This window comes from Parus major, chromosome 6 (genome assembly GCF_001522545.3).
Source record: "Parus major isolate Abel chromosome 6, Parus_major1.1, whole genome shotgun sequence".
NCBI lineage: Eukaryota > Metazoa > Chordata > Aves > Passeriformes > Paridae > Parus > Parus major.
In genome coordinates, this window is record NC_031775.1 from 9,104,176 (window position 1) to 9,120,363 (window position 16,188).

Genomic DNA, 16,188 nt, shown 5'->3' on the forward strand with positions numbered 1-16,188 from the left:
CTTTTTCACCTCTACCTCTTGATTGCTTTATCTCTGAAATGTTAGCGAGAGGCAGATCAACCATATCATTGGAATTGAAAATGATAGAAAATTCTTAAATAGGGGGAAGGGATAAATACTGTCTTAAGTGCTTTGTTAGCAAAGGTTTTGTGCCATTTTCAGAGATAACTATTTTAATGCTGTTAGAGAAAACTTTTTCTAAATTCAAAGCAACAGTTTTATTCCTGAAGGAGGAGGGTTTAGTGAATGTTGAATCATATTTCTCTTACTTTATAGTCATAAGGTTTTAAGTTAATATTTCAGAATATGGGTTTGGATAATCATAGATGAAGGTAATTTTTAGGCTTTTATGGAATTTGGTATTCTGTGACAACTCCGGTGCTGTTTCCTATGTTTAATTTCTTATATTTAATGGAAATGTAGGAATAAAGAACCTTACTTTCAAATACAGAAAATCAAACTCTATTTGGCTGCACTGCACTTAATAATTGGAAAACTTAAGGAGCTACTTAACCTCCTTAGGAAAGCTTATAAGTAAATGTAGAATGTTAAATGTAGATGCAATATTAAAAAATAAATCAGTGAATAGTGGTGGCAGAAGGTGAAAGATTTGGGTAGTTTTTAAAAGTGTCAAAGTGAGGTGTGACATTATCTTTATTATTTTCAACACTTAGATTCCTGAGTGTCTTTGTATATCAGTGTCTTTTAGGTTCTGGAATGCTTGTTATACCTAAAGGTAGCTCATAATTAACTAATTCACACAGATTTTTTGAAAGTTATTCTCCAAAACAATATCAATCCTACCAGTCACATTTGTAAAAATATTTTTTTTTTTGCATTGAAGTCAGGGTTATTGGTTTGCAGCATTGATAGTTTAGTGTAGGAGTTAACACCTGGTGAAGAATGTTTTTATACTGGGTTCTGAATGTTCCTTGTATTTTTGTTAGCATCAGTTGTAGCAAAAATAATAATCCAATTAATAAAATTTTCTTCTTGGTTGAGTGATATTTTTTTTACCTAACTGAATTTTGAAGTGTTTTTTGTAGTTTGGTTTCATTAGCACTTTTCATAACAAAGGCTGACCATCTTAAGTAATGAAGTTAATAACTGAAAAATGAGATAAGGGCCAGACATGTCCTATATCGTTATCTACTCACAAAAAAACAGTCCAATTTTTGAAGATCACCGTGATAAATAACTCAGTATTACCTTTTTGCAACATGCACATAATTTCTTATCCTGCTGAGCTAGATGGATCAGCTGATAGCTGTTATTTATTTTATGGTAGCACACTGGAGCTCTAGATGGAATTAAGAGCTTGTTGTCATAGTCCTGATATATACAAGAATAAAATATGGCCTTTGCCCTGGCAAGTTTACAATCTGATGCCTTGCTTGTTCCAAAACTTATGTGCTCAATGTTATACAGGTTAATAAATCTCTCTGACTTCAATGAAACTGTCTACCTGTGTAAAGTTAGATTATGTGCAGGTCTTTGCAATATTTGGACTTAAATAAACTGGGTGGGAGAGAGGCTTTACACTTAACTTTTTTTTCTGTGCTGTGGTAACCAGGTCTGCTAGGACCTTGCTAGGCTTCCAGTCTTCACATGAAACCCTTGACAGGAAGGATCCTGTGCAGCATCTTTCACAGTTTTGGTACCTTTCCTTGCAGCTGGACACCAATGTTGCCTGCTGGAATTACACACTCAAAGTAGTTTCCCACCTCTCTCTAAGTTTTCCTGGAAAGAGAGAAAAACTATTAAAGCAAATATTTTTTTTTCAATTCTTATGTTATAAAACCCTAAAATATTTGGATGAATGGCTGGAGAGACACATTTCTTTGACACAGTTTGACTGTATTTGAGAAATGCTGTAAGGTCCTAGCCCAAATACCTTTAAGTTCTCACAATTGCTTCTTCCTCTTTTGCTTTAAGTTATGTTCTGCTTCAGCCAGAGAAAAATAAAACAGGACGAAGGAGGTAGATAATACAGTGCATCAAATATGTGATCTCACACTTAAAGTATATTTAAGCATCCCAAAACTATTATAAATTTATGGTAACGCAATTTTATTATTATTTGCTGTTCAACATCTCAAAAGCAAACCCCCTATTATGAAGGTGTACTATTTTGTGCATTTCTGATGCTGAGGAATAAAAAAACGCACTCTTTTTATGAGCATTAATTATACACCAGGCAAGGAAGCAATTGCCTCTATGTTATGAAATATTAAATCAAAATGCTTCCTGTTCCCAGATGTCCCAGAGATAAATACAGCAGTATTTTGAAGCCCCACTTGGAGCTGTTTTCCCTGCAAATTTATAGTTTTGTCTCCATTTTCAGAAAACCCTGTTTTATGTGAAGTATAGCACTCTTGGTAGTTTTTAAGGAGCAAACTCCTCTGGAGTTGCCTATGTAGGCAACAACTCTTATGTAGATTGCACACAAGGGATCTGAAGTTGAAAGGCTCCTTTAAGATGACAAATGGGTTGAAAGTGTTATTGTCTTTGATTGCATGCCTTACATCATCTGTATGTAGGAATAAGAGAGCTATACTTTATCTTTAGCCATTTTATAAATATTTAAGTCCTTAGAGTTGCCTAAAGATATTAAAGCATATTTTACAGTAGTTGGAATATAAATATTATATATAGCACAAGATACCAAAGTAGTTTAATGAATTCATAATTTTCTGTTCACTTTTATTGGAATGTGTTTTATGTTCCAAAACTTCCATTTAAAGAATAAGAGACCATTCTGCTCCCTGACAAGATGTGAGCTGATAGTGAATGTTATCAAGGTTCCCTTAAATAGTGATATGAGGCTGCAATTAGCAAGACGAAAGGGAACACGAGTATTGGAATGCACTGCACCAACCTCTGTGTTTGAACTTAAAAACTGCATGTCAGTCTTTAGGAAGCTGTAAGGTGTTTTGCACCTCCCTCTGTGTATTTTCTTAAAGTCCTTAATTGCTTAAAAGGATGTATATCTAGATACAATTATACTAAGGAAAAATTTTTAAGTTAGAAGGTAATTTTCAAAAATAACCAGCCATAAAAATCTTATGACATTAAATGTTTAAAAGGTGTGTGTTTCATGGCTTTGAATTCAAAGGTATGTTGAGGTTGTAATTCTAAATCTTTCAATTTCCCATCAAATATAAAAATTTCTTTTTAATATTTCACAGTTTAACTATTCCCCAGTAGGAGTCCATGCTGGGTAATGCTTGCTAATTACCCACAACAAAAGTAGACACACAATGCTGGTAAATTACCTGACCCTTTGCATTTTAATGAGACAACAAGGATTTCATGAAGTGATGTTGTTTCAGTGGTTAATGGTGTCAGCAATGTTGTAATTGTAGGCTGAGGCACATTAGCTGCACAACCACATGTAGGAAGGGTTTCTCTCAACAGGCCCTTTGGAGAATAGAGCAGGGTATTATCATTAAGCCTATGTCATTTGCATGCTGCTAATCACTTACTTTATTATCTTGTGTATCCATTGTCTTTCTTTAATTGCTCTTTAAATGAAAATTAAAAATAGTTCCAGTGCCCATGATACTTGTGATAGCATCTTGATTATGAAGATAACTTCAAGAAAATGGAACATATAGATAATATATTGCAGGAATACAAGATAGTTTGAAAGTAATGTACCACAGCAGGCAGCCTCATGAGCATAATTCTGGTGTCTTTCTTTGCTTCACTACGTATTGTTTGCTTAATAAATGGTTATTTATATTCATAAAGGTGGTAGGGTTTTTCCAGAGATCAATGTCACTGGTTTTGCTTTACTGTGGAAGAAGATACAAAGCATCAGTATCTAGCAGACTTTACCAGTCTAATAGCATTGCAGGAGAAAGTAGGTTTTTGTTCCTTCCAGTTAAATCCTGTGATCTCCAAAGCAGAGAAGCAGAATCTATCACCTGCTAGTGATTTGCAGAACTTTGACAGAGCTTTAGACAGAATTTATAAAATTCTTGGCATTCTCTTTTCAAGACAGACCTGTTGATTTAAGTTTGACATGATTAAATATGGAGCAGCCCAGACTTTCCATAATAGTCATTTTCTAAAAGCTTGTTAGCTTCTGGTTATTCAGAACCTGCTAGTTCTTTCAGTATCTGCAGGATGGGATACTCAGGCTAACTTGAGGCACAGCCTTTGTTTGAGAATCAATACTGCTGAGCTCCTAATAATGTATTTTTGAAGCTTTTCAACATCTGAACAAAACAGAGCTGAAAAATTAAATTATTAATTTTGTAAATGGTATGGGAGGGATTTTTTTTGAAGAAAGTTCTGACCTAGTTCTTGTAATTTATTTCTATTCAACATACCCAAATAAGTTTATGGCTAATAGAAATTTTTGTAGTGGCTTATTTAGAGACAAGATTATGATCTTATAAAATGTCTGTAATGTCATAGCAATATATGTAAACTTTCCTTAAAAATTTGAAGTAGATCCTGTGGAAGTGTAATGGCAATTCCACCTTTCATGTTGATTTGAAGTTTGGTTGCTTGCTTAAATTTTCTATTCAACTTAAATTGTCAAATACTCTAAATACTGGTTTAGGAGCATGATTACTTGTTGGTAGTGAGAGGGCAAGTATCCCTACAGTGTTAACAGTATAAATATTTTCTATAAGTTTGACAGAGTTTTTTCTTAAATGCATAGTCAGGCTTATAGTGTGATTGGATGGCCATGTAGGGTTTCTTCTTTCTAAGTTCCTGTCAATCTGCTTGTTCTGTGACTGAGTAATGCATCTCCAAGTGAGGGCAAAGACAGGCAGACATTTTTAAAACAACTCCTCCAAAAAGAAAGAGATTAAAATAAAGCAGTGTAGCATGGGGCCTGAAAAAACATTGATTCTTATTTGTTTCAGGACAGATTAATAAGGCTAACAACCCTATAGTTGCATTCTTAAGCCACTAGCCACAAGTGTGAATTTGCTCAAAAATAGTTTATGCTGCAAAGAAAATTAAGTGTAGTACAGGTGCTTGGCCATTTCTTTTTAACATATTCAGGGGTGTACTTTAGAAACTGTGTATATCTGTTGTAAACCCTCAGTAATTGGCAAATTGTTTCTATTCTAACTTTTAATTAAATCTCCAGTTCTTTACTGGCAATGTAAAATCATCTGTTTCAACATACCTTACATTTTTAGTGGAAGATGCAGACTGAATTATACACTGAATTATACAGTCAGAATGTTCTAAAAGTTTGGACTGTGTCTAGATATTTTTTTTTTTATGGCAATTTGCTCACTGTGTCACATGTAAATTGGCCTTTACAATTTACCTGGAGATTTATATTTTAGATTGGGACAAAATCACCACTTATAAAACTGCCTCACTAGCAACAAAAAGTCCACACAGCAACCTGAATATTTATTCTTGGAATCATATCAAATAATAATAATGATAAACAGACTAAAGACCCTCAGAAATATCCAAAATGCCTAAGTGAAAGGGAAGTTATTTCCACTGTTATTGGTATTAATGAAATTAAAGCAAGGAAGAGAACATTTTATTTTTTAACAGCCCATTTAACTCTCTACTAACCAATAATGGATAGGAAAATTAATGTGTTAAGTGTTTGTAGAGATTAAAGTAGTATTTAGATGCATGGATGATAATAAGTAGTCAATACTGAAAACCAAAAAACCACAACATAACAAACCAAACCCCAGAAAAAACTGCTGGAAGTTTTCAGGATGTCTGTAGTGTGACTGGAGACTGTAGTATACATTTTATGATTGCCATTTAATTTTCACTACTTAAAGAATACCACATTACATTTTATTGTTACCACTCTCTTTACCAGCTTGTTTCCTAGTGTAATGGGTTTCGGATCCCATATAAATAAAATAAATAAGAAGCTGGTGTAGAGACACTTCTGCTGATACTTCTTTAAATATAAAAAGACATTTGAGCTGTCAGAGGCAAGGAAAACCCTTATAGATTTTAGAAAAAACTCTGATAAAATAATGAGTCATTCTGTCATGATAAAGAATTCATTTTCTTTTTAAGATTAATGTTTGTAAGAGGAGAAAGACAGTGAGCCAAAACAGTGCAGAGTTAGCAATGGAATTTTCATCTTAAGAGCAGACTTCACCTCACTGGTTTTCTGAATACCTTTCCTTTTTTCTTGATATATTTGAGTGAATTACCTCTTTATTTACACTGCTGACTGTATGCTTTGGATGTGGCCATCAGAGGCATAAGTTGCTCTCTGAACTCCTGATTGTGACTGAAGCAGGGGTTCCCACACTTTACAGACTGGGTGAGCCCAGTGATAGGAGTGGCACCACTGCTGATCTTCAGGCAGTTTTGTTGACACAACCTTAGGTGTTACCAGCAGCTAATATATTGCTGCTGGTACATCATTCAAGAATACTCAATTAGAGAACTGCTTCAGATTCCTCCTGATTTCACCTCTGTGCCGTTTGTATTTGGGGTTTTTAAATGGTGAAAAAAAAAATAAAAATAATAGAAATAAATGGTTGTGGGATTTTTCTGGGATGGTTGTGGGATTTTTCTGGGATGGTTGTGGGATTTTTCTGTGCTTTCCAAGGGAAAGTTGGTTGAGGTAGTGTTATATAGACTGGTATTGTTAAAATCAACCTGATACTCAGTTTCACACATGATATGCACAAAGGTGTCTTTAACAGATATGCTGCTCTGAAGTTATGTGCTACCAAAAGCAGTATTGAAATGACAAAGAGCATGACTGTGGGGTTTTTTCCCTCTTTATGATGTTCAGTTTGGAGTCCTGATAAAAAGTTTTGGCTTGCAGAAAACCTTTGTAGTGGCATGCTGAAAGCTTGAGTGCCAGAATTAAATTCCATGTTAAAGCTTCTTTTAAAGAAACTATAGTCACACAACTACACAGGATCCATGTTCCTTCACTTATAAGCATTTAATAAAGCCCTGAAATTTTTTTAAATACTTTTTTTTTTTTTTAGCCACCTGCCTACTGGCACTTGACTATGTGCATAAGACAACTTCTCCACTAAAAGCTTCTCTAGGATTTGGTGAAATCTGGCAGGACAGGACGTGCACAATGTGCTCTCCAGTCAGCAGGCTTTGAGGGGTTGCATTTTACAATACACAGCAATATAGGAGAGGAGCTTTTGTATACTTACAAATAGATTAGACTGCAGGAAATATGCAGGAGGGCTATGAAGCATACCTGCCAGATGAATTAGAGGTGGTCTTGGTCTGAATCCAACCTGTTTCAAAGCTCAGCTCTTGGAATTTAGTTCAAATTTCTTTGATAAAATGGGGCTTTAGCCTTCACAGTTCAATCTTCAATCCCCAAAACAGCCTTGAATGTGGGATTTTAGTTTTGACCCAGCCTGTAGAGAAATTAATGACATTTTACCATAGGTTTCCAGCTCAGTTCCAGCTTGAGTAATTTGCAAGTCTGCTGGCACTACTTAGCCCACACAGACCATGAAGTTGACTGTAAGTAAGTCCAAGTTGATGGAAAAACAATATTGCTAGAACAGAGTGACAGATGTTGATTATCATAAAATGTCTGTTTAAGCATTTTGTAGGTATCCATTTCCTCACTGCAAACACCTGAATTTTTTGTAGAAGTTGTAAAGTAATTGTACTTAAAGATGTGGACTCGTCTGCTAAAGAAATTGTCAGAATACATATTCCAAAAAATGACTGCTGTCGTTATTACTGTTGCTGCTCAGGGGAGCTATTCAGATGCCTCATTTATTGGAGCTTAATAGATTAAAAGTCTAAATTGAGTCTCATGATATAAACCTAATCAAATTCTAATCTGCATAATTTTCCCATAAGCAGCAATGGGAAATTTGTTTAATTTATGTTTCAGTAGTTGCCAATCAGATGTTGGACATAACTGTTACTTTTGTTTTTCAAGTATTTTTATTGATTACTTGCTATGATACCTGGCTTTGCTCTTCTTTTTACACTAAGGAAAAATTTACTTTTTTTGATATAATGACATAATGTAGAGTCTCATCTAACATGCTGATATATCATTTTTAGTGGTGATTTTTCCATTTTGTTTCTAGTTATTGAATACCTGTCTCTCTAAACTAGGTAATGTAGTTTAATTTATTTGATCATTTTTATTCAGCATATTTATTTTTGCCTGAAGTCTAAATATGCATGGCTGATTAATGATTAAACTGAGAGGAGTTTCGTATTGTTATATACTAAATCATTTTAGCTGCAAACCTGTGCTACAGTTAGGTGTTACCAACTTTGAGCCCCAGAAGCACATATGTAGAAAACTATTAAATGGTAAATGAAGAGTAGGAACAATTAAAAAATAAAGTTTGTAAAAATCTAAAAAAGAGAAATGTAATTTTGTTTACTGTATAAAGAGGGTTTCCATTCAGTCAGACTTGAGGGAAGTGCTACGGCTAGTAACTATATATTATTTTACTTAAATTGAGAAAAAAAGCAAGAAGTGAACATTAAGGCTGTGCTCTGCAAAGTGTTAGTAAAGAAAGGCCCATTTGTTTTGGTAGTTTTGGGTTGTGTAAGCTTGTGGTGAACATTGGCAGAGTTAGGGTTTGGATAATTACCACATAAGATTTTGTGAAGGGAAAAAAAATCCTACAAAGCCAGCAATGAAAAAAATTAGGCAGTTTCAGGTGGACTCCATTTTTTGGGGTGTGTATGACAGTGAAACTGAAAATGGCACTTAAACTGGGAAAAGATTTATATAAGTACCTTTGAACAAACCCCTCTAAGTTATACATGATTCTGCCCTAGGCTTAAATATTACGCTTCTCTAATATATTATGCTGCTCACAATTGAAATGGAATCAATGTGGTGTGATTCAATGCTAGACCTCAAGATGATGAAACACCAATCCTTCTCTTGATCTTTGTTTTTACAGCTTAATCCTACCTTGTTAGAGCAGCCCAAGAACCAGCAGACCTATAAATCATTTACACTTTCAGCACATGGGGCCACTAACTCATCCAGGAATGGATCTCACACTTAGGGGAGCGGAAACTAGCATTGATCCCGCTGCCCTGTGCTTCCAGTAGAGCTTTGACTAGGACATTTTCACTGTAGGGCTCTCTAATTCAGCAGAAAGTGAGGGAAGGGATGTTAGAGAAGAGTACTTTCTTGTCAGGAAGGTGGCAGCTAGTTCTCTGTGACATTTTCTCTCAGGGTTCAAAGCACAAGGTGTTGTTCCAGTCCCAAAGCATTGGAGGGTTGCTAAAGTTGAGAAAGATGTCCTTCTTCAGCCTCCACTCTCTGTAGATTTACCTTGGCCTATGTTTAGGCCTGGAGCATCTCTGAAGATGTTCTCCCTCTCCCAGAGAGCTGGGAGCTTATCCAGTCACATCTGCTCTCCCACATTCCTCTCCTTTTCCAGACCTTTAGCGATAATCTCCAAGAGCTTATTAGATCTTCAGCACAAATTGCAGTAAAAGTCAGAACTGAAGCCAGAATTTAGGATTTCCAGGTTCTCAGGCCAAACTACAACTCTCTGTCTCAGACCCCATGGGACACTGAAGCTAGAATTGTTTCTAAATTGAATGGCTGTAACAGATTCCCATGAATGTCAGCAGCTCTTTAGCTGCATGACTGCTGCTGAACTTTCCAGGTATACCCAAGGGCTGTACTTGGGAGAATAACAGGTATAGTCTATCATTCAATTGAATTCACAGGAATATTAATGACATTGTCAGCAAACAGTAGCAAAGGGATACAACTGTGAGGTCCTTTTTGAGAACTATTTTATTTTTTTGGCTGGCTCTGCTTAATGAAAATATTTGTCCCAAATTTCTGCATGATAACTTGTCAGGAGCATGTTTGGCACTTCACCACTTATGTGTTATTCATATATGCTCAAAATATTATTGTTGTCTCAGATTCCTTAGGTGGACTAGAGGTAGCTGAATGTATGTATGCTTTTTAAATTATATTTGAGGACTTTAGTGCATATATCATCCAGTGAATTCCATGACATCTTTCCCTAAAATAGCATGATTTAAAGGGGACTATCATTTTACAAGGTGCTTTAATAACAAGGCCACAACTTTTAAGCCTGTCAAGTGGATTTTCAGTTTGGGATAGTGTGTTCTACCTACACAGTGTTCCAGTTTAGTAAAATGTGTATCTGTGATAAGGAAGGGGGGCAGAGAAAAAGGGGAAGAGAATCATAAAGGATCCATTATGATCCTCAAGAAAAGAAGATGTCTTTTAAATGTAGCGTAAAAATTCATTTTTGAGAATATGTCTATCTGGGTCTTGGTGGAGTCATTGAAACAGAAGCAGGGCACATCCACAAGACAAATTTCCCTCTACATTAAAACCCCAGTGAACCTTTATTGGTCCCCTCAGCAAACTTCAAGAATGCATTTACTGCTATGAAGAGCAAGCTTACCTGTATTTTGTGAGACTTTACTCAGTCAAGTGACCTGCAAAGAAACAAAAGTTAGTGGTTATGGCCAGCACAAACAGCAGATCATTTGGCAGTCAGGGCAGTCGCTAACACGTAAGTAGAGCAAAATTGGCGGTGCTTTCAGAGGAAATAAGGCATGTTTAGCCATGCCAGCGTTCCTTAATTTTGAACTTCATCACAGTGCCACTGTGGATCTCAGAATGTCACTGCTGAGACACAGCTGGTGCCTCCCTGGGAGGGCCATGGGTCAGCCTGGCTCGAGAGGCACAGAGCTCAGGAGCCCAGTGCTGCTCATCCCTACGTAGGCAGTATTTTGTGAGGGACAGGGAGATTTTGTACCCACCTGGCCATGCTGAGCTCAGAGCAGGGGAGCACCTGCATCCCCTGGTAAAAAGAGCTTGCCTCCTGTTTGGGAGAAAGTTTCCCCTGTGTTCTTTTTCCACAAAGGTAAGAACATCTTTAAGACTTTGATTTTTGCTTCTGATGCAATTGATTGTTATTTACCTGTGAGCAGCAGTATCTTAGAGGGAGCCAGGCCTCACTGATTTGGAGCATGTCCAAAACCTCTTTTTGGAGCCCAAAACCTCTGTTCCTCTCAGAGCCAAGATATTCTTAATCCACTGCTTGGCAGCATCTTGTTTCAGAGACAGGCAGGGGTGGGCTGCCTTCTATTGAAGCTTCCTCAGTTTGATAAGTGGTCTTATCAAAGGAGGAAGCTTATCTTACTGCTCTCTCCAGCTACCTGGCAGGAGGTCGTAGTGAGCTGAGAGCTGGTCTCTTCTCCCTGGTAACAAGTGAAAGGACAGAAGGAAATGGCCTCAAGATGTGCCAAGGGATGTTTAGATTGAATATTAGGGAAAATTTCTTCACTATGATGGTTGTCAAGCACTGGAACAAGCTGCCCAGGGAGGTGTTGGAGTCACCATCCCTGCAGGTATTTAGGAGACATTTTGATGTGACACTCAGTGACATGGTTTAGTGGTGGACTTGGTGTAGTGCTGGTTTAGTGGTTGGACTTGATGATTTTTAAAGTCACTTCAAACTTAAATGATTCTATAACTCTTATGTTGTAGTGGTTATCACTATAGCCAGTGGTGGTGGGTTGACTGTGACTGACAACACTGAGAAAAAAACTCATGGCCTGAGGTAAAGCCAGTTTAATAAGTGAGGAAAATAAAAACAAGCCACAAAAAAGAAAAATTGAAATTATACAAAGTCAACCACTAACCCAGTACAGCAATTTAGTACCAGATGCAATGACTGCCAGAACTGATATGATTTTGCTGTGCCTCCAAGTTGTTGGCAAAGAGAATTCCCGTCTCCAGAAGTCCCCTCACTGTCACTGCATTTCCTTCTACAAGCACTGTGCTCAGACTAGCACAGATGTGAATTTTACTGTAGAGCTTGATCCTGTTAAGCAATTGTAGCCAGAGCTCCCTAAGTTGTTTGTAGAACAAGGAGATACTGTGTTTCTAAGATCGTAACTATCAACCCTGTTTTACGATTTTTATGAGCATTAATGGAACAAGGTTTGGGGACTGAAGGAGAAAATGGAATATGAAAAGGAAAATGAAAAGAGGCTGTGAGGAAAGCATGTCATTTCTAAATGAATGCTCTGCACAGAAGAATTGAATCTTTTCACAGCTGAAAATGGATCTTAAATCTGATGCCTTTAGCTTGTTTCAGCTTCTGTAATGAAATAGAGTTTTCCTAATACCCTGTGACCTGAATTTCTCCCTGCTTTATGGGTGCCATTCCTTGACGTACAAACCTGTATTTTCTCAAGTCAGCATTTGATGATGGATGTCAAAATACAGGTCATGTATTATGCATATAGCATTACCGATTTAAGGTGTTTACTTGTCAAGTTGAAGAAATTTAAAAATGTCACATTCACTGAATCTGCACAGCTGTCACTTGTAGTTTTTCATGCCTTTAAATGAAAGTTCTGATAAAGCAGGTTCGTTTCTTGCACTTTTTTTTTTCTTTTTTTTCTTTTCTCTTCTGGAGGAAAAAAATAGCCTGTGTATGGAAATTAGTTTGTGATTTGGGAGCAGGAATGTGTCTTGAAGGTGTTCAATGATTTGTGACTCAAAACATAAGCACACAAAATCCCCAAATGCTCTGGTTTTCCTTTTCCTGAAAATACTCCAAGATTTTTATATTTCTTAAAAGCAAATTTCTAAAATGTCTGAATTAAGTATGAGCAAGGAAATTAAATTATCAGATACTTCTCACATCTTTCAAGACAGTAGGATGAAAAATATTAAGGCATGAGTGTATTTTTCATTCAAGGAGAAAACACAATCCCTTTAACATGCTTCCTGCATTTCAGACTGAATGTACTATGTATGCAGTGTGCAATTACAGAGCTTCTGGCAATCTGTGTCTAACAAAAATGCCACATTTACTTCAATCTTCTGACACCATCCCAGGAAGACAAATATTGTAAGGGTTAGAGAGGTGGCTACAAATGGCCTTGGATTGAGAGTGTGCGTGTCTCTGTGTATGTGCACGTTACAGTGAAGAGGAGGCAGGAAGAGCTTGCACATTTAGATGAGTTACACTAACTTCATTTTTCTTTTAACTGGTAGGGAAATACTGCTGTGCTCCTGCTATCTGAAGGGCTGGATTCACTAGAAGGTGGTTTAGGAAGTTCATCCTGAGATGGGGAGAAAGGCTTCGGGAAAAAAGAGAGAAGCAGAGCCTCTAGGGATAATCCCAGCAGTACAATCCCTAGAGTGCATGAGACCAATATTAGTTTTATTTATGTTTAGATAAGTGAGCATGAAAAGTCTTGCTGTTGCCATTTTGACTAGTAATTCATCAGGGGACCCAACTGGGCCTGCCACCTTAACTGCTCAAGGAATCTGCAGCTAGATGAGCTTTCTCTGATGTGACAAGAACCGTATCTTGCATCTCCTAAAAGAATGCCTTCCATTACTGAACACAAGAATTAAAACACTGGATCCTGCTGCAGAAGGAGGTGTCACACTAATACCCACCTGTCCTCAGATAGCATTTCCTCCCCTGGGAGTCCCACTTCAATTTTTCTGCTGTTATGTGAGTGTCAGTGTTACCTGAGACTTAGGAGGTTGTGACTGAAGGACCTCTGTCAGACTCACTTGGTAAGCCTGAGGAATCCCAGGCTCTGCCATGAAGAGGTAAACATTCAAAGAGCCAAAACAGCTCTCAGTCATAGTGCCAGATATAAGAAAACATCTGCAAACTGAAACTGGCTGGGGCTGCAACACACTGTCACCAAGCTGGTCTTCTTGAGTTCAGCACAACAGGTGGTATTATGTGACTGACTGTTAACATTTCCAATTGTCTCTAAAAAACTGGCTTTCTAAAGGTTTTCTATCCACTGGTAATATCATATAGAGCTGCTTTACTGACTTAGGTTTCTCCACTACAATGTTTTTGTCTTGCATGCCTGTTGAAGAAACCATATCCATTTCTTTTCTCCTGAGGAATTTCTTTGCAGACTTTGCACTCCCTTTTTAAACCATCCTGTCTGTACAATCACCACGTTGCATCTAGTTTTCTTATGATAGTCAGAATGAAATTCATACCAGTACCTTTTGCAAAGCTAAAAAAGTCTCTTCCCAGTGATTCTAGTTTTATTACCTGAACATTCTCTATGTGATACAGACAAAATGTAGGGATAGATGAATGGAAAGAGAAAATTAAATTAAGTAGCTCAGATCTAGTGGTCCTTGTAGTTTAGGGGCAGTTTAAGAGTGATGTAATTATCATCAGAAGACAACTGTAAGTTCTTAAGAAAATACAAAACCAATATGACATGCTAACAACTACAATTTAGTTTAGAGATTACCTGGTTTGCAAATTGGTACCCAAATTGAAGAAAGGTAAGGTAGATAATATCTCATCGTCTTCCTCTGAATCCAGTAACAGGTGAATGTATCAAAGAATTTAATGGAGTGAAACAATTTCCACACTGCAAGATAGAGAATCTTAAGTCATGAATTAATTTGGCTGTGATTAGTTGAGAATAAGTATATACAGAATCCTGAACTAGTGACAAAGGGCCAAAAGTATGTCCCTGGATGTCAGGTGTGAAGTCAAAAAACTTAGGAATAATACAGGGAAAGAAAAAAAAAAAAAAAACCAAAAAAACCCACCAAAACAAACCCAACAAAAAAACCAAAAAAGGAATGTCTTTCTTTAAAAAGCGTGGTTTTAAATAAACTTGGCTCAATTCTTTTATTCCTAGCAGAGAAATGTTTCTCTAAAAATGCTGCCTTTATATTGGTCTATATGAAACCATAAAGTCACTTTCACTTCACTTTCACCATCACTTCTGCAATGACATTAAATGAGCATTCCCATGTTTTCTACAGCTTTACTGGACAAGGGGGATGGAATGCATTAATCTCAGTGGTGAATTTCCAGTCCTGCTATTACATGGGCTTTTGCATAACTACATATTTTTCAGTACTTGCAATCAAACTCCTAAATATTTTGCCTGGATGTTTTTTGTTTAAAGAAAAAAAAAAGATATAAAAAATACTCAATATCAAGAGCTCCATTTCAAACTGTAGAGAATCTGCCTGAAAAGAGTGTTTTTTAAAGGTGAATGTTGCTGGTCTCCAGATTTTGTTTTTTTCTTTGAGGGTCTTCCAACATGTTTCTTCTCCCATCTTTGTTTCCTTCAAAGTGCCACTTTTTCCAGTTTTTTCAAGAAATCCTCTCACATACCATGTGAAAACCTGTGTCTTCTTCCTTTCATCCTATCTTTTTGTCTTTTAGAATGGACCCTTCCATCCCACTATTCTTACAATTGTAATCCTTATAGAAATGCATATCATAAATGGTACACATGGAAATTACAAAAAAACCCACCCTGTGGATGGTAGTGCTCTTGGAAAAGAGATAATTTTAAATCTTGATTTCTGATCAAACCTAAAACTGGCTAATGGAAACAGTTTGTTCCTCATGGTTGTACTACCATTTACAAACAGTACTCTCTAAAATCTTAATTGCTGTTTAGGGAAAGGTGCTTGCTTAGGGATTTTTTTTTTATTTGGTGTAGTTTGCCCTCTGTAAACTTTCTCCATTTTGCTCTCTTCTTTTCTTTTTTTATTTTTTTTTTTGTGTGTGTGTTTTTTGTTTTGTTTTGTTTTGTTTTGTTTTGTTTTGTTTTGTTTTGTTTTTTTGTTTTCATTTTAGGCTTTACACCCCCTGGGATGGATAGGACATCTCCAGACAACAGTCCAGTGCATGGCCTTTTACGTCAACCCTCCATTACAACAGGAGCCAACATCCCTATCATAACAGAGCTAGGTAAGAAAAGCTAACATTTATCCTTCCATGTACATTCCCATGTCTTTTTCCCACTTTCCTTGTTATGCAGGTACAGAAAAATTACCCATACTCTATCTTACACTGCTCTGTTTTCTGAATGAATTCTAATGAATTATTCTTTCTAAACAAAGTTTAGTAACAGTTGGTTCACTTTGTTTGAATAACTGAAATATGTTTCTGTCCTTTGGGTTTTCTCCATTTTCCTAAATAAATATTCTATCAGAAAAGACTCTTTTTGCATAGTGTAACAAACAAGCAGGGGTCTTTAGGCTAAGGTTAGAAAAGGAAAAAGGCCAGAGTAAGTATAAGCAGATATTTCCTGTGCATTTAATCAATTGTAAGAGGCCATTTGTTTATTTCTTCATGGTCCAAAACTGTTTAATCATGTGTAACCAAACTCTGTATAATAGTATGAGATATTTCACTCCTGAGAATACAATGATGGTAGGTA

The 16,188-nt window shown here is 36.6% G+C and overlaps 1 protein-coding gene across 1 annotated transcript in view; it reads left to right on the forward strand.

Moving 5' to 3' along the window:
- KCNMA1 (potassium calcium-activated channel subfamily M alpha 1) overlaps nucleotides 1–16,188 on the forward strand; it is a 255,043-nt gene that overhangs the window by 211,379 nt on the left and 27,476 nt on the right. Inside the window, exon 25 of the mRNA XM_033515702.1 lies at nucleotides 15,603–15,716. Coding sequence (XP_033371593.1) covers nucleotides 15,603–15,716 — 114 coding nt within the window. The remainder of the gene's footprint in view (nucleotides 1–15,602; nucleotides 15,717–16,188) is intronic.